General features: G+C 45.7%; 1 protein-coding gene and 1 pseudogene across 11 annotated transcripts in view; one reads left to right on the top strand and one right to left on the bottom strand.

The window, feature by feature from the left end:
• LOC105485218 (ras homolog family member T1) overlaps positions 1 to 20,469 on the bottom strand; it is a 109,473-nt gene extending 89,004 nt beyond the window's left edge. For 7 of the 11 annotated variants that reach the window (XR_011615591.1, XR_011615592.1, XM_071082676.1 and 4 more), the window contains exon 1: positions 20,337 to 20,469. Coding sequence is in view for 7 of the 11 variants with exons in the window: in XM_071082676.1 (XP_070938777.1) it covers positions 20,337 to 20,412 (76 nt within the window). In the remaining 4 variants the exon portion in view is untranslated. The remainder of the gene's footprint in view (positions 1 to 20,336) is intronic. The other 4 variants (XM_071082682.1, XM_071082681.1, XM_071082675.1 and 1 more) reach the window with 2 other exon arrangements.
• On the top strand, positions 6,778 to 7,823 carry LOC139359392 (arginine-fifty homeobox-like; annotated as a pseudogene).
• Positions 20,470 to 23,256: the final 2,787 nt, after the last annotated feature.

The raw sequence follows: 23,256 nt of genomic DNA, 5'->3' as shown, positions 1-23,256 counted from the left end.
CCAGTGCCCAAAGTCTGGAGCGGGCCAAAGTGGCAGGGGTCTGGCATGTCACCACTGCCCCAAGCACGTGCACACCTGGCCAGGCTGCAACAGCACCTAGGCTTGGCCCCAACCTCACTCTGAGATCAGAACGGGTGGCAGGAGCAAGGAGAGGCCAGGCAGCAGGAGCAGACACCTCCAAGTCCACAGGCTTCCCAGGCCCCTGAGACTGCAGAGATGCCTGGGTCCACAGCCACGGCTGGGCAGCTGCAGCTGCGACTGGGAGGTGGGGCTCCTGCCTGCTTCCAGCTCCTGCCAGCTCCACGGAGCGCGGCACCGCTCAGGACCCAGCTCCACCTCGGGGCCCCTCTCTGCCCACCCCTCCGTGCCTGACCAGACTGCTCCCCTGCCAGTGGGTGACTCGGCCCGGCCCCATCATGGTGGCTCTCAGGGTATCAGGCTCCAGGGGGCTCCCAGGGGTGGGCTCTGAGGACTGCACCTCTCCTCTCCACATTTCCCCTGCAACAGCAGCAGATGAGGTACAGGTGGTGTGGCAGCCCCGGCCAACGCCGCACAAACGAACCCGATGATCTTGAGGCTGGCCCCACGAGTCCCAGCTGCACCTTCAGCAGAGTGCTGATGGGCTCCTGAGACACAGTCGGGGGACAGGTTGAGGCCACAGTGGAGGCTCTGGGCCTGGAAGCAGGTCCTGCCCAGCCATGAGAGGTGGTAATGGTGCACTCAGTTGCCTCAGGGATGCAGAGCACAGGGGTCCCACCGACACCACTGCTGCTCCAGCAGCTGCTCCTGCTGCCACCGCCTGCGCCTCCCTGCTGCAGCCAACGGCCACTCCGGATGGCTGCCACTGCCATCATTAGAATTGAATTGAATTGTATGACACTCAGTTGGTATAGGAAAATTGGTGTTGGAACTCAGAGGGTATGTGAGCTCTGTATTTATCAAAAGAACTTACAGCTAAAATACTCACGCCTGTAATCCCAGCACTTTGGGAGGCCAAGGTGGACAGATCATGAGGTCAAGAGATAGAGACCATCCTGGCCAACAAGGTGAAACCCCATCTCTACTAAAAATACAAAAATTAGCTGGGCGTGGTGGCATGCGCTTGTAGTCCCAGCTACTAGGGAGGCTGACGCAGGAGAATCATTTGAAACCGGGAGGCAGAGGTTGCAGTGAGCCGAAATTGCATTGCGTCCCCTACAGGCATGAGCCACTGAGCCCAGCCAACACATGTATTCTTAACTCTGATTCATGTGTGTAATATCTAGGCAACCTCCCAACATATCACCAGTGATCCCCTGAAGGACTTCTTAAACCTCCTTGATGAAAATGTGACATTTCCTGCCAGCTACTGAAGATCTCCAGAAAGATTAAGAAACAAATATTTCATTATCACCCATAGGAAACTCCTCAAGGGCAGAAAACATGTCTTTCTTGTTTACTGTTGATTAACAGTAGCTCCAGCTCCCATGGCACTTAATAAATGCAGCTGTATAGCTTGGTGGTTAGGAGAACAAATTTGAAACTCAGGAAAGTGGATGATTACTTCGGAGGGAAAGAGAGGACAATGTAATGGGAAGGGAGCTTCAAATGGTTGGTAATACTTTATTTCTTAAACTGGGTGTTGGGTATTTGTCATATTATTCTTTATTACCTTTTACATAAATATTTAATCAAAAAAGAAAAGAAGAAAAAAGAACACAGGCTTTGGAACTAGAGAGAATTGGGCTGAAATCTTAGTTCCAGCACTTACTTGCTGTGCTTCCTCAAGCAAGTCATCAAGCCTGTTTATTCATCTATAAAGTACTGACCGGCCTCGTAGAATTGTTAAGAGGATTAATCAAGATGAGAGCTATATAATGCTTAGCACAAGACCTGGCACACATTAAGTACACAAATGGTAAATGTCATGATGATAATCAGTTTGAATTAAAGATGTTAAAATGAGCACTGGCCTGGGTCAGAAAATCTGGATTCAGGAACCGGTTTTTGCCATTACAGTATGATCCTGAGTTACAGCTCTCTGGGCCTCAATTTTTCTCACCAGTTAAATCAGTTAACAAAAGAAAAGGTGGGGATAGGTGGACTAGATGTTATCTACATGCTTACAGCATATGCTTAAACTTCCATGGAGCACACCTAGAAAACTGGTCTGTAACATGAGAAAAAGTGCACATTAACATTAAGGGCTAGGCATGGCAGCTCATGCCCATAATCCCAGCACTTTGGGAGGCTGAGGTGAGGGGAGCACTTGAGCCCAGGAGTTCAAAACCAGCCTGGGCAACACAGCGAGACCCCGTCTCTACCAAAAATAATTTTAAAAATTAGCCAGGCGTGGTGGCGTGTGCTTGTAGTCGCAGCTACTTGGGAGGCTGAGGTAGGAGGATCACCTGAGCCCAGGAGGTTGAGGCTGCAGTGAGCCATGATCACACCACTGCACACCAGGCTGGTCCCAGCTGGGTGACACAGTGAGACCCTGTCTCAAAACACACATTCACACAACACTAGGTAAGATATAGTACCGTAGAAATGGCAGAGAGATCTGCAAACTGTATCTGTTTTAACTGTGTGTGGGAAAGTGATTTGGCAGAAACATTCGTCTAGCTACAAGAACAAAGTAAAACTCACCAAGCCAATGTTGGGTCCCGGAATTTTCAGGTCTTGCCAACTTACGTGCAACACTTCATAACCCTTTTTCCTTAAATAACTACATTCATCCTGCCCTTGCTTAAGGTTCCAGCAACCCCAAACCGTCAGCTAGCTCAAGGTAATATTGCTGTCAACATTCATAGTAGTTCATCCTGATTCCAGATGATTATGCACGATGGAAGCAAAACACAGATGCTCCTTCACTTATGATGGGATTTCTTCCCCATAAACCCATCACAAGTTGAAAATATAAGTTAAAAACACACTTAGACCAGATGCAGTGGCTCATGTCTCTAATCCCAGCAGTTTGGGCGGCTGAGGTGGGAGAATCACTTGAGCCCAAGAGTTCAAGATTAGCCTGAACAACAAAGTAAGACCCTATGTCTACAGAAAATAAAACATTAGCCAGGCATGGTGGTGCACACCCATAGTCTCAGGTATTTGGGAGGCTAAGGTGGGAGGATCCCTGGAGCCTGGGAAGTCGAAGCTGCAGTGAGCCATGATTGAGTCACTGCACTCCAGCTGGGGCAACAAAGTGAGACCTTGTCTCAAAAAAAATTTTTTTAATGTGTTAGGATCCTCCCTGGCAACCAAAACTAAAAAAAAAAAAAAAAGAAAAGAAAGAAAGAAAATGTATTTAATGCTAGCAACACAGAAAGATAGTCCCTGACTTACCATACTTCTGTTTTTCTTTTTCTTTTCTTTTTTGAGACAGGATCTTGTTCTGTTGTCCAGGCTGCAGTGCATGGCACAATCTCGGCTTACTGCAACCTCCGCTCCCAGGTTCAAGCAATTATCCTACCTCAGCCTCCCGAGTAGCTGGGATTACAGGCATGTGCCACCATGCCCGGCTAATTTTTTTGTATTTTTAGTAAAGACAGGGTTTCTCCATGTTGGCCAGGCTGGCCTCGAACTCCTGACCTCAACTGATCCACCCACCTCAGCCTCCCAAAGTACCAGGTTTACAAGCATGAGCCACTGCACCCAGCCAATTTTTTTTTTTTAATTTCTTGTAGAGATGGGGTCTCCTTATGTTGCCCAGGCTGGCCTCAAACCCCTGAGCTCAAGTGAGTCTCTTGCCTTGGCCTCTCAAGTGCTGGGGTTACAGGCATGAGCCATTGTGCCTGGCCTGTTTTCTTTTTTTTTTTTTTTTAAGAGACAAAGTCTCACTATGTTGTGCAGGCAAGAGTACAGTTGCATGATCATAGCTCACTGCAGCTTTGAACTCCTGGGTTCAAGTGATCCTCTCGCCTCAGCTTCCCAAGTAGCTGAGACTACAGGTGCATGCCACCATACCCAGCTAATTTTAAAAATTGTTTGTACAGATAGGTTCTCATTACGTTTCCCAGACTGGTCTCAAACTTCTGGCCTCAAGTTATCCTCCTGCATTGGCCTCCCAAAGTGCTGGCATTATAGGCATGAGCCACAGAGCCCAGCTACCTGGATATTTTAAATATTTCTATATTCTCATCTTTCATCTACTATATTAAGGATGGCAAAAATGAAGCTGACATTCAATAATTCAGTCCCACTCTAGGTCCTTAAGAAATGTGCCTACCTTAATATGCTTAAGACCCTGATTCTTCTCATAATCCCCTTTTCAGAATTATCTTTTTAAAATTTTGCTCATGTTCTAGCACTCTAAGGCCCTCACCAGTTTTAGAAAGAAAAAAAAATCTACCTTTTAGTCCACAGTTCAAAAAACGTTAAACAGGCCAAGTGAGGTGGCTCTCACCTGTAATCCCAGCATGCTGGGAGGCTGAGGCAGGCACATCACTTGAGCCCAGGAGTTCTAGACCAGCCTGGACAACATGGTGAAACTCCATCTCTACAAAAAATTTAAAACTTAGCCAGGCATGGCGATGCATGCCTATATTCAGGTATTTGGAAGGTTGAGATAGGAGAATCACCTGAGCCCAGGAAGTCGAAGCTACAGTGAGCCATGATCATGCCACTGCACTCCAGCCTGGACAACAGGGTGAGGCCCTGTCTCAAAAAGAAAAAAAAAAAAAAAGATAAATAATGTGATCAAAATTAAGCCGATCCCCAAACACTGAAAGTCTACTGGTTTCCAAGAAAGCACTTGTTCCTTAATCCCAATCACACAGGATTTCTTAGCAAAATTCAGGCTTTTTTTTTTTTTTTTGAGACAGAGTCTCGCTCTGTCACGCAGGCTGGAGTGCACTGGCGCAATCTCGGTTCACTGCACGCTCTGCCTCCCGGGTTCACGCCATTCTCCCGCCTCAGCCTCCCGAGTAGCTGGGACACAGGCGCCTGCCACCACACCCGGTTAATTTATTTATTTTTTTTTTTGTATTTTTAGTAGAGTCGGGGTTTCACCTTGTTAGCCAGGATGGTCTCCATCTCCTGACCTCGTGATCCGCCCACCTCGGTCTCCCAAAGTGCTGGGATTACAGGCATAAGCCACCACGCCCAGCCCAGGCTTTCAAGATATGTTTTGTTCCCTTTGAAGTTCCCTCCCTCACCATGGCCCTTAAAACTCATCCATTCTTCCTCAACTCTCTTCTTTTTTTTTTTTCAGAGCAGGAGTGGAAATTTATTTTAAAAGGCTTTATAAGAGAAAATAAATGAAAAATTTGCTTGCTAGAAACCCAAGTGGGGGCCTGAAGGTCCAAGAGAGAAAAGACCCTCATCTCTTCTTAAAACTCATTAGAACAACCTTTTTCCCAGTCGCAGTCCCCTTCTGCTTTTCCCATGGACTCCCTATATCTGCAGTGATATTTTCAGAACAGACAACAAACATTATGAGGAAATTCAGATTTCTTCACAGCTCTGCTCATTAGTCTGAAGGGCAGTTCTGGCTGCCTGTGTAGCAGCAGGCTCTTGCCAAAGTACAAACCTGCCACCAGGTCTATTCCAGCAGGGCAGGCCTCAGAGACAGGAAAGAAAACACTTTGGCAGTCGTAAAGGTGACAACAATCAAGTAGCTTTACTCACGCTTGAACATACAGACACACAACACAGTAGTAACAAAGAGTGGGGGCAATTCTGTTTATTTATATCAGTCACTATCTTTTAAAGTGTGATTTTAAAAAATTTATTCACATCCTGCCTCATCTAGAAAAGAATTTGAGGTAATTCAGCACTTAGTACATTATAAAAAATACCATCTAGTTTGTGAAGTAATTGTACAATAAAAGACCTTTTAAAAATCAAAGAACATGAATCTCTTCCACATTAAAATCCAAGAGTGATTTCCTTTTTTTTTTTTTTTTTTTGAGTCAGTCTTGCACTGTCGCACAGGCTGGAGTGCAACGGCGTGATCTCGGCTCACTGCAACCTCCACCTCCCGGGTTCAAGCAATTCTCCTGCCTCAGCCTCCCATGTAGCTGGGATTACAGCCACCCACCACCATGCCCAGCTAATTTTTTGTATTTTTAGTAGGTACGGGGTTTCACTGTGTTGGCCAGGCTGGTCTTGAACTCCTGACCTTGTGATCTGCCCGCCTCGGCCTCCCAAAGTGCTGGGATTACAGGCACGAGGCACTGCGCCAGGCCGTGATTTCCTTTTTTAAAAAAGTTCATTGAGAGAGAGACACACCACGCAGGACTGAAAATGGTTCGTCTAAGGGGATTCATGACAGATTTCAGAAACCATGATGAACAGAATGGCCCCAGAGAATCCCCAGCCAGACCCTTTCATCAACAGGAATGATTCCAACATGAAGGTGATACCACCACAGGATCCAGATAGTCCCAGTTTCACTCTGTCATCTAAGCTGGAGTGCAGTGGTGCAGTCTTGGCTCACTGCAGCCTCAACCTCCCAGGTTCAAGTGATCCTCCCACCTTAGCCTCCAAGAAGGTGGGACTACAGCAATATGGAGAAAGCATCAAGAACATATTTAATTCACCCGCCAACAGTATGAAGAGCTTAGGAAGTTCTGTTTAGCCAGACCATGTTCCTAGATAGAAATTTTCAGGAGAAACTAGCTTTGAAACTCAACCTACCAGAGTCAAAAGTAAAGAACACAGTGTCATGGTGAATTGGAGAGGACATGAAGATGATAACCTGGTTGTTTTCACTCAGGAGAAGCCTGGAATGCCTTCTCCAAGAACAGACCACAATCTCCTCTCTTCCCCCACTCCCCGGTTTGGTTTAGGAACCGGTGATTCAAACTGAAGCAGCAGCAGCAATCAGCAAAGCAACCAAACCAGATACCTTCCATCCAAGAAGAATGTGCCCACCTCCCCCAGAACATCCCCCAATCCTTATGCTTTTTCTCCTGTGGTTTCAGATTTCTACAGCTCCCTTCCACCTCAGCCCTTAGACTCTTTCAACTGGGCATGGAACTCTACTTTCACTGAGAGTCCCACAAGTGACTTCTAAATGCAAGATACTCAATGGGAGAGGCTTGTGGCCTCAGTTCCTGCTTTGTACTCTGATGCCTATGACATATCCCAAATCATAGAACTGTACAATCTTCCTGATAAGAATGAGATATCCAGCTATTCTTTCCACTGTCTGTATCAGTATCTCTCACTCACAAAGTACCAGGTAAGAGGACAGGGTTCCTCTCTCGGCACCTTTGCTGGTCCAGCTGTAGGCCTATCTCCCACACAAACCTGGCCCAGTATGATAAAGCATCCAGAAAACCTCCAATATGGCAGACTTTGGATTTCTCTGACCAGAGTACTAATAAATATGGACCATTTAGAAAAGAGGTCTTCTTGCCTCTTATACATGGAAAAAAAAAAGTTCATTAGCAGCAAAAGTTCAAAATTGGAGCAAGAGAGACAGATGACAGTCAATTTAGCGGAAAAAAAAATAGCACATTTTCATCAGTATCATTTTTGTATTTCCTTTTGGAAGGGCAGTGAAATAACAGCTACTTTAATAAAGGATCAGACAAATGTGACTTGGTTAAAAAATGCTTCAGTGAAACTAGCCGGGCGAGGTGGTGGACGCCTGTAGTCCCAGCTACTCGGGAGGCTGAGGCAGGAGAATGGCGTGAACCCGGGAGGTGGAGCTTGCAGTGAGCTGAGATCCGGCCACTGCACTCCAGCTTGGGTGACAGAGTGAGACTCCGTCTCAAAAAAAAAAAAAAAAAAAAAAAAATGCTTCAGTGAATCTAAACTAGGGCTTTTTGCTCTCCTTAGGGCCTGCCTACCTAACCCTATGTGAGACTATCAAAGGAATAATAAAGCAGCAAGTGTAAAAGCCACTTTTAAGCTATTTTTTTAAAAATTAATATTTTGGCCAGGTGCAGTAGCTCACACCTGTAATAACCAGCACTTTGGGAGGCTGAGGCCTCCCTGGATCAATTGAGGCCAGGAATTCAAGACCAGCTTGGCCAACATGGCAAAACCCATCTCTACTAAAAAAATACAAAAAATTAGCCAGGCCTGATGGCGCATGCCTATAATCCCAGCTACTAGGGAGGCTGAGGCAAGAGAATCACTTGAACCCAGTAGGTGGAGGTTACAGTGAGCCGAGATCATGCCACTGCACTCCAGCCTGGGCAACAAAGCAAGACACACACACTCTCTCTCTTTATACACACACACACACACACACACACACACACATATACTTTAGAGACGAGATTTCACTCTGTTGCCCAGGTTGGTCTGGAACTCCTGGGCTCAAGCGATTCACCTGCCTTGGCCTCCCAAAGCGCTGAGATTACAGGCATGAGCCACCACACCCAGACTACGCTAATTTTAACTGAGAAATAAGTAAGAGTGCCTTAAAGATAACGAAACATTTTAGAATATTAAATTCTAAAAACTATTTAAATATGCTTAAAATCAAAAAGGTATCTTAATAATGGCAAATATGATATAAACACTGTATTTTTAACTGCTTCAGAAAATAAAGATTGTTTATGAGGAGACAAAAATCCCAAGCTCTTCTTAAATTGTACTAATTAAACTTTATATTTATTATAAAAATTATAGGACAAATGCATATAAAACATTGTATTTTATAATAAAATTTGTAACAAATAATTACAAATAAAATTTATAATAAAATGTATAAAATGTAATATAAATACATTTGATGCAAACATTTAGTATGTTATTAATATAGAGGACACAAAAATTATCCTTTATTAGCCAACCGACTAATGGCCTCTATTTCTTCTATTTTGCCTGAGAAATATTGAAGTAATCTATAAAAACTAAAAGGAAGACCACAATTATCCGCAAGGACAGAAGGCCTTCTAATCCAGTTCAATAGAATATGCCACAGTTCTGAGACTCCATGCATCTAAGTAGGTCATCCATGGAAAACATAATTCATCACTATAGAACAAATTATCTAGATTTATCCAGGCTACAAATTTGTCTTTTCATCACATCTTTTGAACATCTAGTTTCAAATGACAGCAAATTCCTAATATTCGTGAAGCAGAAATAACATTATCTGGTTCCAATTACCACTCTACCCCATACTGGCTATTTTTCTTGATAACAAACACCCCCTGCTTCAAGTGGCAAAGAGACCTACTCCTCATTTTTATGTTTCTTTAGTAAGAAGACTTGTTGGCTCTTCCTAAGTTATTGAAATTAGAATACACTGGGGGGAGGAGGGTAACTATGGAGTTATATTTTTAACTGGAAAACTTTAGCATTTGGCGAAATAGCTAAACACTGTTCCAGAGGACAATTTCATTGCCCATATGCAGATGATGTGGCCTGCAGAACAAAAGCTATTGCTCAGCTATCCCTCTCCTTCAAACGAGATCAACACTAGTAACCAACTGGTGCAGCAAAAAAAAGGCAGCAGAGAATAGGTTTCAATACATATGTGAGGATGATATAGAAAAGACTCTGTATGTACAGAACAGACTCTTTATGCAGAATGGACTCTATGGCCAGGGATGTTTGAACTTCGGCTTTCTCTGCATTTAAAGACAGCCTAACTTCTTTTATCTAAGCACTAAATACTCATTAAGCAATTTGCATTAAAGCCTGCATGCATCAGAAGTGGGCCCAGAAAAGATCCATTTCACCACAATGGGTGTTTGAATATCCTTGGCTATAGAATATTACCTAGGTAGTAAACACAGTATAATTGAAACTGGAGCAGTTTAATCTTTTTTTTTTTTTTTTGAGACGGAATCTCACTCTGTCGCCCAGGCTGGAGTGCAGTGGCACGATCTCAGCTCACCACAACCTCTGTCTCCTGGGTTCAGGTGATTTTCTGCCTCAGCCTCCTGAGTAGCTGGGATTACAGTTGTGCACCACCACGCCCAGCTAATTTTTGTATTTTTAGTAGAGACAGCTACTAGGGAGGCTGAGGCAAGAGAATCACTTGAACCCAGGAGGTGGAGGTTATAGTGAGCCGAGATCATGCCACTGCACTCCAGCCTGTTTCACCACGTCAGTTAGGCTGGTGTCGAACTCCTGACCTTGTGATCCACCCGCCTCGGCCTCCCAAAGTGCGGGATTACAGGTGTGAGCCACCGCACCTGGACAGTTTAATCTTTAAATATCATTCCAACAAAGACCAGAATGGAAAGCAATGTAATAGGTTAAAAAAGGCCGGGCGCGGTGGCTCAAGCCTGTAATCCCAGCACTTTGGGAGGCCGAGACGGGCGGATCACGAGGTCAGGAGATCGAGACCATCCTGGCTAACACGGTGAAACCCCGTCTCTACTAAAAAATACAAAAAACTAGCCGGGCGAGGTGGCGGGTGCCTGTAGTCCCAGCTACTCGGGAGGCTGAGGCAGGAGAATGGCGTAAACCCGGGAGGCGGAGCTTGCAGTGAGCTGAGATCCGGCCACTGCACTCCAGCCTGGGCCACAGAGCGAGACTCCGTCTCAAAAAAAAAAAAAAAAAAAAAAAAAAGTAGAGGCAGGGTCTCACTATGTTGCCCAGGTCAATCTCAAACTCCTGGGCTCAAGCAAGTCTCCTGCCTTGACCTCGCAAGTGCTGGGATTAGCAATATGGCTTTAAAATGATCTTAGGCCAGGCACAGTGGCGCATGTCTATGATCCCAGCACTTCAGGAGGCCAAGGTGGGTGGATCACTTGAGGTCAGGAGTTCAAGACCAGCCTGGCCAACATGGTGTATTTTTGTATTCTACTAAAAATACAAAAATTAGCCAGGCATGGTGGCGTGTGCCTGTAATCCCAGTTACTTTGGAGGCTGAAGCAGGAGAATCACTTGAAACCAAGAGGCTGACGCTGTAATGAGCCGAGACTGCGCCACTGCACTGCAGCCTGGATGACAGGGTGAGACTGTCTCAAAAAAATGAAAGAAGAGCAGGCCAGGCATGGTGGCTCACACCTATAATCCCAGCCTTTGGGAGGCCAAGGTGGGTGGATCACTTGAGGTTGACCAGCCTGGTCAACATAGTGAAACCCTGTCTCTACTAAGAAAAAACAACAACAACAACAAAAATTAGCCAGACATGGTGGCGCATGCCTGTCATTCCAGCTACTCGGGAGGCTGAGGTTACAGTGAGCCGAGATGGCACCACTGTACTCCAGCCTGGGAAACAAACAGCCTGGGAGCAAGACCCTGTCTCAAAAAAATAATAATAATAAAGAAAGAAAAATGATCCCATTTTTATGACAGAGAGGAATGGCTGGAAAACAAGGAAAGTCTAAACAAACTGAACTAGCTTGAACTCATTCATTCTTTCAAGAAATACCTGAGTGCCTCTTTTGTGCCAGGTCTACTCTAGCCACTGGAGATACAGCAAGAAGGAAGACAAATCCCCTGCCTTCATGACGATTCTTTTCTAGCCCAAGAGTCAGGACAACAAATGTACAAATATACATGGTTATGGGGATAATGCCTAGGTCAGAGCCTTCTTATAGAGAGAGCAATGAAGGACAGAGTAGCATAAAAGGGAAGGGCCAGATTGTGGAGGGCCTTATAGGACTGCATTAAGAAGTTTGGACTTGAGGGGGGCGGGGAGAGATAGCATTAGGAGATATACCTAATGTAAATGATGAGTTAATGGGTACAGCACACCAACATGGCACATGTTTATATATGTAACAAACCTGCACATTGTGCACATGTACCCTAGAACTTAAAGTATAATAAAAAAAAAGAAGAAGTTTGGACTTTATTCTAAGTGAAAGTAGAAATCATTGGATGATACATATATTTTTTGAGACAGATTCTCACCCTGTCACCTAGGCTGGAGTGCAGGGGTGCAGTCACGGCTCACAGCAGCCTCAAACTCCTGGGCTCAGGTGATTTTCCCACCTCAGCCTCTCAAGTAGCTGGAACTGCAGGTGCATGCTACCTCACCCAGCTAATTTTTTGTATTTTTTGTAGAGATGAGGTTTCATCATGTTGCCCAGGCTGGTTTCAAAATCCTGGGCTCAATCGATCCTCCTGCCTCGGCTTCCCAAAGTGCTGAGATAATAGGCATGAGCCACCACACCTGGCACATTAGATGATTTTTAGGGGGCATAGCAGAATCTGAGATATTTTCTAAATATGAATCTGGGAGTATATATTCAGGACAGCTTGAATCTATACTCCAGGGTAAAAAAATTAAAAATAAAAAAAATAAAGATGAATCTGCCTGCTCCGTAGAAAATGGAGGAAAGCAGGAGCAGAAAGACTGGTTAAGGGAGATATTGCAAAATTCAAAGCCAAAGCCAATGGAAGTTTGAACTAGTTTGGCAGAGGCTGCAATGATAATCAGAGTTAGACAAACCAGTTAAAGAGCTGCCAGATCCATTTTAAAAGAAGGTAACAGTTCCATTTGCTTAATGAACTTAACTAGTAGAAAACAAATATATCTCAATTTAATTTAAAAAGAAGACTCCATTAAAATGAAAACTATCCTGCTTACTATTTATTTTTATTTTTATATTTTGAGACAGAGTCTCGCTCTGTCACCCAGGTTGGAGTACAGTGGTGTGATCTCACCTCACTGCGACCTCCACCTTCTGGGTGCAAGTCATTCTCCTGCCTTAGCCTCCTGAGTAGCTGGGATTACAGGCGCATGCCACCACTGCTGACTAATTATTGTATTGTTAGTAGAGACTGGGTTTCGTCATGTTGGTCAGGCTGGTCTCAAACTCCTGACCTCAGGTGATCTGCCCACCTTGGCCTCCCAAAGTGTTGGGGTTACAGGCATGAGCAACTGCGCCCAGCCATTAAAAATTAATTTTTTTTTTTAAGAGACAGAGTCTTGCTCTGTCACCCAGGCTGAAGTACAGTGGTGTGATCATGGCTCACTGCAACCTCGACCTTCTGGGTTCAAGCAATTGTCTCACCTCAGCCTCCGCAGTAGCTAGGACTACAGGTGCAAACCACCTTGCCTAGCTAACAGTGTTGTGGTTTTTTTTTTTTTTTTTTGAGGCGGGGTCTCACTATGTTGCCCAGGCTGGTCTCAAACTCCTGTGTTCAAGCAATCCTCCTGCCTCAGCCTCCCAAAGTGCTGGGATTACAGGAGCAAGTCACTGTGCCCAACCATTAATATTTAAATTTTCTGTAGAGACAGGATCTCATTACATTGCCCAGGTTGGTCTCGAACTCCTTGGCCTCAAGTGATCCTCCTGCTTCAGTCTCCCGGAGTGCTTGGAATACAGGTATGAGCCACCTCAGCCAGCTGTGTGGGTGCACTATTAAAGTGTTTTTTATTTTATTTTATTTTTTTTTTTTTTTTGAGGCGGAGTCTCGCTCTGCCGCCCAGGTTGGAGTGCAGTGGCCGGATCTCAGCTCACTGCAAGCTCCGCCTCCTGGGTTCACGCCATTCTCCTGCCTCAGCCTCCCGAGTAGCTGGGACTACAGGCGCCCGCCACCTCGCCCGGCTACTTTTTTGTATTTTTAGTAGAGACGGGGTTTCACCGTGTTAGCCAGGATGGTCTCGATCTCCTGACCTTGTGATCCGCCCGTCTCGGCCTCCCAAAGTGCTGGGATTACAGGCTTGAGCCACCGCGCCCGGCCTAAGTGTTTTTTTTTTAGACAGAGTCTTGCTCTGTTGCCCAGGCCGGCACGTCTAGGCTCACTGCAACCTCCTCCTCCTCCTCCAGGGTTCAAGCGATTCTCCTGCTTCAGCCTCCAGAGTAGCTGGGACTACAGGTGTGTGCCACCACACCCGGCTAATTTTTGTATTTTTAGTAGAGGCGGGGTTTCACCATGTTGGCCAGGTTCGTCTCGAACTCCTGACCTCAAGTGATCTGCCTGCCTTGGCCTCCCAAAGTGCTGGGATTACAGGTATGAGCCACCATGTCCATCAGATTTTAAAAATTTTGTTTGTTTATTTATATTAGACAGAGTCTCACTCTGTCACTCAGGCTAGAGTCCAGTGGCATGATCTCAGTCACTGCAACCTCCACCTCCCGGGTTCAAGTAATTCTCCTGCCTCAGCCTCCCGAGTAGCTGGGATCACAGGTGCACACCACCATGCCTGGCTAATTTTTGTATTTTTAGTAAAGACAAGGTTTCACCATGTTGGCCAGGCTGGTCTCGAACTCCTGACCTCAGGTGATCCACCTGCCTCGGCCTCCCAAAGTGCTGGCAGTACAGGCATGAGCCACCATGCCCAGTCTGTTTTTATTTTTTTGAGAGAGGCTATTGTTCTATTACCTAGGCTAGAGCACCATGGCACAATCTCATCTCACTGTAGCCTTGACCTCCCAGGCTCAAGCAATCCTCCCATTTCAGCCTCCTAAGTAGCTGGGACTAGAGGCACGTGCCACCATGCCGAGCTAATTTTTTCTATTTTCTATAAAGACGAGGTCTTGCTATGTTGTCCAGGCTGGTCTCGAACTCCTCGGGCTCAAGCTATCCTCCTGCCTTGGCCTCCTAAAGTGCTGGGATTACAAGTGTGAGCCACCGTGCCTGGCCTTGTTTTTTTTGTTGTTGTTGACACAGGGTCTTTACCCAGGCTGGAGTGTAGTGGCACAAACATGGCTCACCAAGCCTCAACCTTCCGGGCCTAAGTAATCCTCTTGTCTCAACTCCTACGTAGCTGGAACCACAAGTGTGTGCCACCATGCCTAGCTAATTTTTTTAAATTTTATTTTATGTAGAGATGGAGAATCGCCATGTTGCCTAGGCTGATCTTTAACTCCTAGGCTCAAGCGATCCTCCCACCTTAGACTCCCAAAGTGTTAGGATAACAGGCGTTAGCCACTGCACCTGGCAAAATGTTGTTTTGTTTAAGGAATAGTAGCTGACTTTTGATTTGGCCTGATTTGTATTTGGTTTGTTCAATAATTAAGATGCGGGCCGGGCACGGTGGCTCATGCCTATAATCCCAGCACTTTGGGAGGCAGAGGTGGGCGGACCACCTGAGGTTGGGAGATCAAGACAATCCTGGCTACCATGGTGAAACCCCGTCTCTAGTAAAAATGCAAAAAATTAGCCAGGCGTGGTGAAACATGCCTGTGATCCCAGCTACTAAGGAGGCTGAGGCAGGAGAATCACTTGAACCCAGGAGGTAGAGGTTGCGGTGAGCCCAGATCACGCCATTGCACTCCAGCCTGGGCAACAAGAGCGAAACTCCATCTAAAAATAAATAAATAAGTAAGATGCAGATAATATTTAAAACACTTTGGCTTTCTTTGCAAATAAATACCTTTATATATATATATATATAAATAGTAACTTCTTTGATCTAAGCACTAAACAATCATTAAGCAATTAGTTAGCATTAAAGCCTGGATAGATGAGAAGCAGGCCAAGAAAAGATCCATTTCACCTCAACAGTACAGCATAATGGTTTAGTCAACATAATGTTGAAACCATTCACAACTATTTCAGAGCTTTGGTGAATGATGCTGCTACTATGGTTCAGAGAAAGACACTGATAGCAACAAAATATCACTGTGCAACTACTGAAGTGATAGTGAATGAATGAACAGGCTTTACAACAATACTTCTTTACAACAATACTTCTGTTTCTTTGCTTTTCCTGTTCCTCTCAATTAACCATGTTAAAACTACATCTGAAAACTAGACTCGCTCAAACAGGTAAGTAATAACTCAAATCACCACTACTTTTTTTCTAATGTCAAAAGATATTAGATATATTCCAGGTATACTAGAATATACCTAGCTTTTTTTTTTTTTTTTTTTGAGACAGAGTCTCACTCTGTCGCCCAGGCTGGAGTGCAGTGGCACGATCTCGGCTCACTGAAACCTCCACCTCCTGGGTTCACACCATTCTCTTGCCTCAGCCTCCCAAGTAGCTGGGATTATAGGCATGGGAAACCACAACTGGCTAGTTTGGTATTTTTAGTAGAGATGGGGTTTCATCATGTTAGTCACACTGGTCTTGAACTCCTGACCTCAGGTGATCCACCTGTGTTGGCCTCCCAAAGTGCTGGGATTACAGGCGTGAACCACCGCGCCCCGCCAAGACCTAGCATTTAAAAGTGATACACCTAGGCTAACAGCTGCCAAATACTTACATCAAATCTCACAAAGTAAAGCTTCTAACACTTCCTCCCAAAATATCAGCCTTTAAAATTAAAATTACATATTCTGATTAAGAGTAACTCTATTTCGGCCGGGCGCGGTGGCTCACGCCTGTAATCCCAGCACTTTGCGAGGCCAAGGCGGGTGGATCACAAGGTCAGGAGATCGAGACCAGGTGAAACCCCGTCTCTACTAAAAATACAAAAAATTAGCCGGGCGCGGTGGCAGGTGCCTGTAGTCCCAGCTACTTGGGAGGCTGAGGCAGGAGAATGGCAGGAACCCGGGAGGCGGAGCTTGCAGTGAGCCGAGATCGCACCACTGCACTCCAGCCAGGGGGACAGAGCGAGACTCCGTCTCAAAAAAAAAAAAAAAAAGAGTAACTCTATTTCTAATATTTTTAAATGTGAAAAATAACATGTATGATTGATGGCCTAAGGTTTTTGGTACCATTCTTTAAGAAAAGTGTCTTCGACCAGCCTGGCCAACATGGTGAAACCCCGTCTCTACTAAAAATACAAAAATGGCCGGACGCGGTGGCTCAAGCCTGTAATCCCAGCACTTTGGGAGGCCGAGACGGGCGGATCACGAGGTCAGGAGATCGAGACCATCCTGGCTAACACGGTGAAACCCCGTCTCTACTAAAAAATACAAAAAAAAACTAGCCGGGCGAAGTGGCGGGCGCCTGTAGTCCCAGCTACTTGGGAGGCTGAGGCAGGAGAATGGCGTGAACCCGGGAGGCGGAGCTTGCAGTGAGCTGAGATCCGGCCACTGCACTCCAGCCTGGGCGACAGAGCATGACTCCGTCTCAAAAAAAATAAATAAATAAATAAATAAAAATAAAAATAAAAAAATAAAAATACAAAAATTAGCCAAGCATGGTGGCACACACCTGTAATCCCAGCTACTCGGGAGGCTGAGGCAGGAGAATCGCTTGGACCTGGGAGGCAGAGGTTGCAGTGAGCCAAGATCACGCCACTGCACTCCAGCCTGGGCATCAGAGTGAGACTCGATCTCAAAAAAAGAAAAAACAAGTGTCTTCCTGTGGCTGACCATGGTGGCCATCACCTGTAGTCTCAACTACTCTGCAGGCTGAGGTAGGAGGAATCACTTGAGCCCAACAGGTCGAGGCTGTGGTACACTATGATCATTCCTGTGAACAGCTACTGAACTCTAGCCTGGGCAACATAGTGAGGACCCATCTCTTTAAAAACAAACAAAAAAAGGGCTAGGTGCAGTGGCTCATGCCTGTAATCCCAGCACTGTGGGAGGCTGAGTCGGGCGGAACACGAGGTCAGGATTTCAAGAGCAGCCTGGCCAACATGGTGAAACTCTGTCTCAACTAAAGATATAAAAAATTAGCTGGGCGTGGTGGCACGCGCCTGTGTCCCCAGCTACTCGAGAGGTTGGGGCAGGAGAATCGCTTGAACCCAGGAGGCAGAGGTTGCAGTGAGCCGAGATCACGCCACCACACTCCAGCCCAGAAGACAGACAGACAGACAGACAGAAATAAAGAAAGAAAGGAAGAAAGAAAGGAAGAAAGAAAGGAAGAAAGAAAAGAAAAAGGAAAGAAAGGTTTCTTTCTCAAAAACTAATGCTTTCTCTTGTGTCAAGTTGCTCACTATAATCAGAAAACTCTAGCACATACATATAGTTTTACCAACTTTCTTATTGCTTTCTACAGAACGTGGATCATAAGTTTTCTAACAAATTTTGAATCCTTTCATGTATTCCTAAATAATACTGTTAATGTTTTTATTTATTTATTTTTTTTTTTGAGACGGAGTCTCTCTCTGTTGCGCAGGCTGGAGTGCAGTGGCATGATCTTGGCTCACTGCAACCTCCGCCTCCCGGCTTTAAGCAATTCTCCTGCCTCAGCCTCCTGAGTAGCTGGGACTACAGGCGCGCACCACCACGCCCAAATAATTTTTGTATTTTTAGTAGAGACAGGGTTTCACCATGTTGGCCAGGATTGTCTCTATCTCAACATCGTGATCCTCCCGCCTCGGGCTCCCAAAGTGCTGGGATTACAGGCGTGAGTCAGAACACCCGGCCCAAGTAATACTGCTAATGATTTAACCTACACGTCCTAAGGATGACATATTATTTGTATGTATAACACTTCTATTTAGATTTGTGTGTGTGTGTATGTGAGACAGTCTCACTCTGTCACCCAGGTTAGAGTGCAGTGGTAGGATCTCAGCTCACTGCAACTTCCATCTCCTGGATTCAAGTGATTCTCCTGCATTAGCCTCTCTAGCAGCTGGGATTACAGGAATCCACCACCACACCCAGCTAATATTTGTATTTTTAGTAGAGATGGGATTTCACCATGTTGGGCAGGCTGGTCTCCAACTCCTGACCTGAGGTGATCCACCTGCCTCAGTCTCCCAAAGTGCTGGGATTACAGATGTGAGCCACCATACCCAGCCTATTTAGATGTTTTACACACTAACGATATTCAAAATATTGATCCTATATTCAAAAATAAATCCAAAACATAGACTCTATTTTTTAAAAAATGAGTATTAAAAATTATTATACTATAAAACTATTTCATGGCCAAGCAAGGTGGCTCACACCTGTAATCCCTGCACTTTGGGAGGCTGAGACGGACAGATCACCTGAGGTCAGGAATTTGAGAGCAGCTTGGCCAACATGGTAAAACTTCACCTCTACTAAAAATACAAAAAAAAAAAATTAGGCGTGGTGACATGTGCCTTTAGTCCCAGCTACTTGGGAGGCTGAAGTGGGAGAATCTCCTGAATCCGGGAGGTGGAAGTTGCAGTGAGCCAACATCACGGCACTGAACTCCAGCCTCGGTGACAGAGCGAGGCGCTGTCTCAAAACAACAACAACAACAAACTATTTCATCATATATTTGAGGATCTGGTTTTTTAAGCAAGTCGTCTACTCACTTTCCCTACCTTGCTCCAAAAGCATAAGCAGGAATCATATATTAAATAACACCTTCCTGAACTTTGTCAAGGAAGTCCGTGAAAAATACAGATTAAGATATAGTTATAAATAAAAATTAAAATTTACAACTGCAAATCAAAAAGTAAACTATGGCTGGCTAAGCTTACCCCTAAATTCTAATTCTAAAGGAAGATTTCTCCAAACAGCAGGTGGATGAAATTTCAATGAACATCAAAGAACGCTACAGAAGAGGGTAAAAAATGTGTTAACTTTCCTTGGGAGTCCATCATGGTGACCCTGAGGGGTTACTAAGAATGAAATAATGATTTAGAATAGAATGCTTCGAAACAGCAATGGCAGAGTATTAACAAATGTATTAACACTTTAAAACAAACAATCCAGTTGTCCCCGGCCCACTTTCTTATTTTAGTCCTAGCACATGAGTCACATAACTTGCAGACTGATAACAAGAAGTCCCCGCTGCTGTGTCCTCATGTCAGTGACAGAGGCAACTCTCCTTTATTATATTTTCAAAAGATGAAATGTATGAAATTTCTGGGTGGGGGGAGATACCAAATGTCTGTGTGCCTATAGTTATTAATAAGTTAACTACCAAGTAATTACGGAATAAATAATGCTTAAAAAGAGGGCAAAGATTAGGCTTTAGGGTAACAATAATTGGACCCTCCCCAGATAATTCTAATTCATTGAACGCTTGCATAACTCGAAGTTGAGAAAAAATTTTTGAGGAAATATCTCGAGTACCAGAAGTTAGTCCAATGCAAAGTACAAGTGCTACTAAAAAGGATCCGGCCCTTTCCACTACTCACATCTTAATGTAATGCATAAAGGGAGCGAAGACTGCGAGTGCCCAAAAAAATGCAGAAACCTGACCTTGCCCACAAGTCGAATAGTTCTGCACCCCTCCCCCAGCTTCCCCGGGAGCCGGTTCACGCAATCCCAATTGGTCAGTCTGCTTATTCCAGCACCTGCCTGGCAGTGACAAGGGAATCTCCAGGGGAAGACGAGAAGGTCTGAAAGGAGGCGGCCTGGGAAACTGTGAGGCCCAGAAGTACAGGGTTTGAAAAGGAAAAGGAGAGAACCTTCGAAGGGATGAGGTCGGGCGGTTAGGGGCTAATGGGAACATGGCTTGCGAGGACGGCTGGGGAACAGGGAAAGGAGATCTCTGGAGGGCCCAGGTGAGGTGACAGGATGAGGGCCGCCGGCGGGCAGCCAAAAGAGACGAGCGAAGGGGCTGGAAGGCCTAGAAACACACGCGGAGAGAGGCGAGAGGAGCTGTGAGGCGCGAGAAGGGCCCAGGCTGCAAAGGTTAGCGCTGCAGGGGCGACAGGGGCTGCAGGGGCAGGGAGGGCAGGGACTCAGGGGCCGGCCCTAGAGCGCGGACTCACGTTCTCCCACCAGCAGGATCCGCACGTCTTTCTTCATGTCGGCGGCTCTCGGGGGCCGGCCTCCGCCCGCACGCATGGAGTGGACTCCTCTCACCGGGAGCGCCCACCCCACGGCGCCACCTGCCAGCCTCTTCGGCCGCCGGGGCCCGCCGTGCCGCCCCCTCAGTTGCTTCCCTGCAAGAGAGCTGGGACAGCACCAGCTCCGCCTCCTCCGGCCCAGCGGGCGGCGGCGGCGGGGACGACGGCACGCGGCGAGGGACACGCGCTTTCGGAACGCGAATGCTCTCAGCGCCGGAACAGCGTTCCCGCGGCCACGCAGCCGCAGCGCAGGCCCAGGGAGCCTCACCCACCCTCCTCTGGGCACCGCGACCCGGGAGACGCTTGGGCCCGGAATTTGAATGGCGGATTCCCTGGTTTAACCCCATTTATTTTATAGACAGGGACAGAAATTCCCTGTTCAAAGTCACATAGCTAGAGCTTGGCAGTGACTCAGAGCAGGGATCTTCTCACCAGACTCTAAACTCTGGGAGAGCAGCAATCTGCTTGCATGGTTTTCGGTTGCGTCCCCACGTTATTGGACAGAGCCCTCAGAAAATGCTTGAGAATAGGGCGACTGGCTCCCAGGATCCGGCGCTTTCCACTTTCGAAAGCCCGTCACCCTAGTTGCTTTTGCCTGTGATGCTTGTAAAATACGATTATAAGATTCGTTTTTATGCTGTGTGAACAGACTCCTTTCTTTATAACCAAACTAAGTGACTTTTTTTTCTGTCTCTGTAGTTTATTTTATGGCAGGGTTTTCGGATACTCTACTCAGGCTTACCCGGCGTAATGCTAGACACGGAGGTGGCACTGGATAATAAACTCTAAATGATTTTTCTAACATTGCCTTAATTTTCTCTTGACCCTCTCCATCTGGAGGAATTTGTTGCTACATGCTTAATGTTTGGTACACGATGAGAAAATACACACACACACACACACGCGCGCGTGCGAATATGCGTCACATCTCTAATGCTTGGCACACAGTGGGAAATATAAAACACATAAATTAATGAGGAGGCACTATCTGTGCATAATGTACCTTTTTTCTATCTTAAATATTACATAATGAACATTTAAAGGGAATGAAATGTGCCTAATACCAATCTCCCTTTCGCGTAGGAGAAGTCACGTGGTCTCTTGCAGCAGTTAAGAGTTGCTGGCAAATTTCCTGGGTTTGAATCTCGGCTCCACATAATAGCTCTGTGATCCTAAGTAAGTGCTTTTATTTTTACTTCTCTCAGCCACTGTTTCTTCTTCTGTAGCATGGAAATAATGATGATAATACCTTCCTCTTGAGATGGTGGTTAGTAATAAATACCATAATACTTGTCAAGCAGTTGATACAGTGCCAGACTCAAGAGTGTGTGCCCTACTGATCTCAGCTATCATTATTATCATATTAAAAAGTTATTAAAAAGTTTTAATCCACAGGTTTTTTTGTTTTTTGTTTTTTGTTTTTTTGAAACTGAGTCTTGCTCTGTTGCCCAGACTGGTGTGCAGTGGCGCCATCTCGGCTCACTGCAAGCTCCGCCTCCTGGGTTCATGCCATTCTCCTGCCTCAGCCTCCCGAGTAGCTGGGACTGCCGGTGCCCGCCACCACACCCGGCTAATTTTTTTGTATTTTTAGTAGAGACGGGGTTTCACCATGTTAGCCAGGATGGTCTCAATCTCCTGAATGGAAATGTGAAGTTCAGGAGGCTTGGTTACCTGATCTTTCAGGGAAAAGTAGCCCTCAGAATTTTAGTGTTACAAAATGTTTGAGTTGGAAGAACCCTGATAGAGCTCCTATTCCAATCCCATTACTCTGTAGATAAGAAAAGCAAGGCCCACAAAGACACAGTGACCTGGCACAGATGGCATGGCTGAGGCTGAGCTTTGTTCTGCCATTCCTAGTGCATACTCTAGGGCAACTCATGTCACCTAGTTGTGCCTCAGTTTCCTCTCTACCAAGTGAAGGCTATGATCTCTTCCTTATGAAGTTGTTTGGAGGAGCTCATAAAATAATGTATTTTACGTGAATAATGTATTTCATATGAGTAATGTAATGAACTATAAATCTTTTTCCTTAAAAAAAAAAGTTATACAAATATCAGAGCACAGAGGACAAAAGCCTTTTACAGAGGGGCAAATTATTTAGGGCACTGCTTGCACCACACAGCTTTGTGAAGAATCTCGGAGCTAGCCTAGGAGCTCTCAATCAGCGTTGCCAGTTAATGACAATGTTGTTTCATTGGGGCTTCTCCAGGAGGGTGAGCAGTAACAAGGTCTTCATGGGGTTGTAGATGTGTACTGGGTAATGTCTGGTAGGCAGGGGCTGGGAAAAAGCATTTATTTAGAGGGATATCACAGAGATAATATTGCAAAGAACTCCTTTGTAAATAAAACTTACTTAAAAATCCATATCCAGTCAGGTATGCTGTTTCAACACCTATAATCCCAAAGCTTGGGGTAGCTGAGGTGGGAGGAGCTCTTGAGGCCAGGAGTTCAAGACAGGAAACATCGAAACCCCATCTCTACAAAAAATAAATTAGCTGGGCGTGGTGGCATGCACCTGTAGTTCTAGCTGGGAGGCTGAGGTGGGAGGATCACTGGAGACCAGGAGTTGGAGGCTGCAGTGGGCTATGATCGCACCATTGCACTCAAGCCTGGGTGACGGAGCCCAAGTCTGTCTCTAAATAAAAAAAAATAAAAATCTGACTAGGGCACAATAGCTCACACCTGTAATCCTAGCACTGTGGGAGGCCGAGGTGGGAGGATCACTTGCGCTCAGGAGTTTGAGAGCAGCCTGGCCAACATAGCGAAAACCCGCCTCTACTAAAAATACAAAAGTTAGCTGGGTGTGGTGGCGCATGCCTGTAATCCCAGCTATTCGGGAGGC

The sequence above is a fragment of the Macaca nemestrina genome, chromosome 17 (genome assembly GCF_043159975.1).
Source record: "Macaca nemestrina isolate mMacNem1 chromosome 17, mMacNem.hap1, whole genome shotgun sequence".
Classification (NCBI taxonomy): Eukaryota; Metazoa; Chordata; class Mammalia; order Primates; family Cercopithecidae; genus Macaca; species Macaca nemestrina.
The sequence above is the reverse complement of the archived record's forward strand: the minus strand, read 5'-3'. Positions and strand labels throughout refer to the sequence as shown.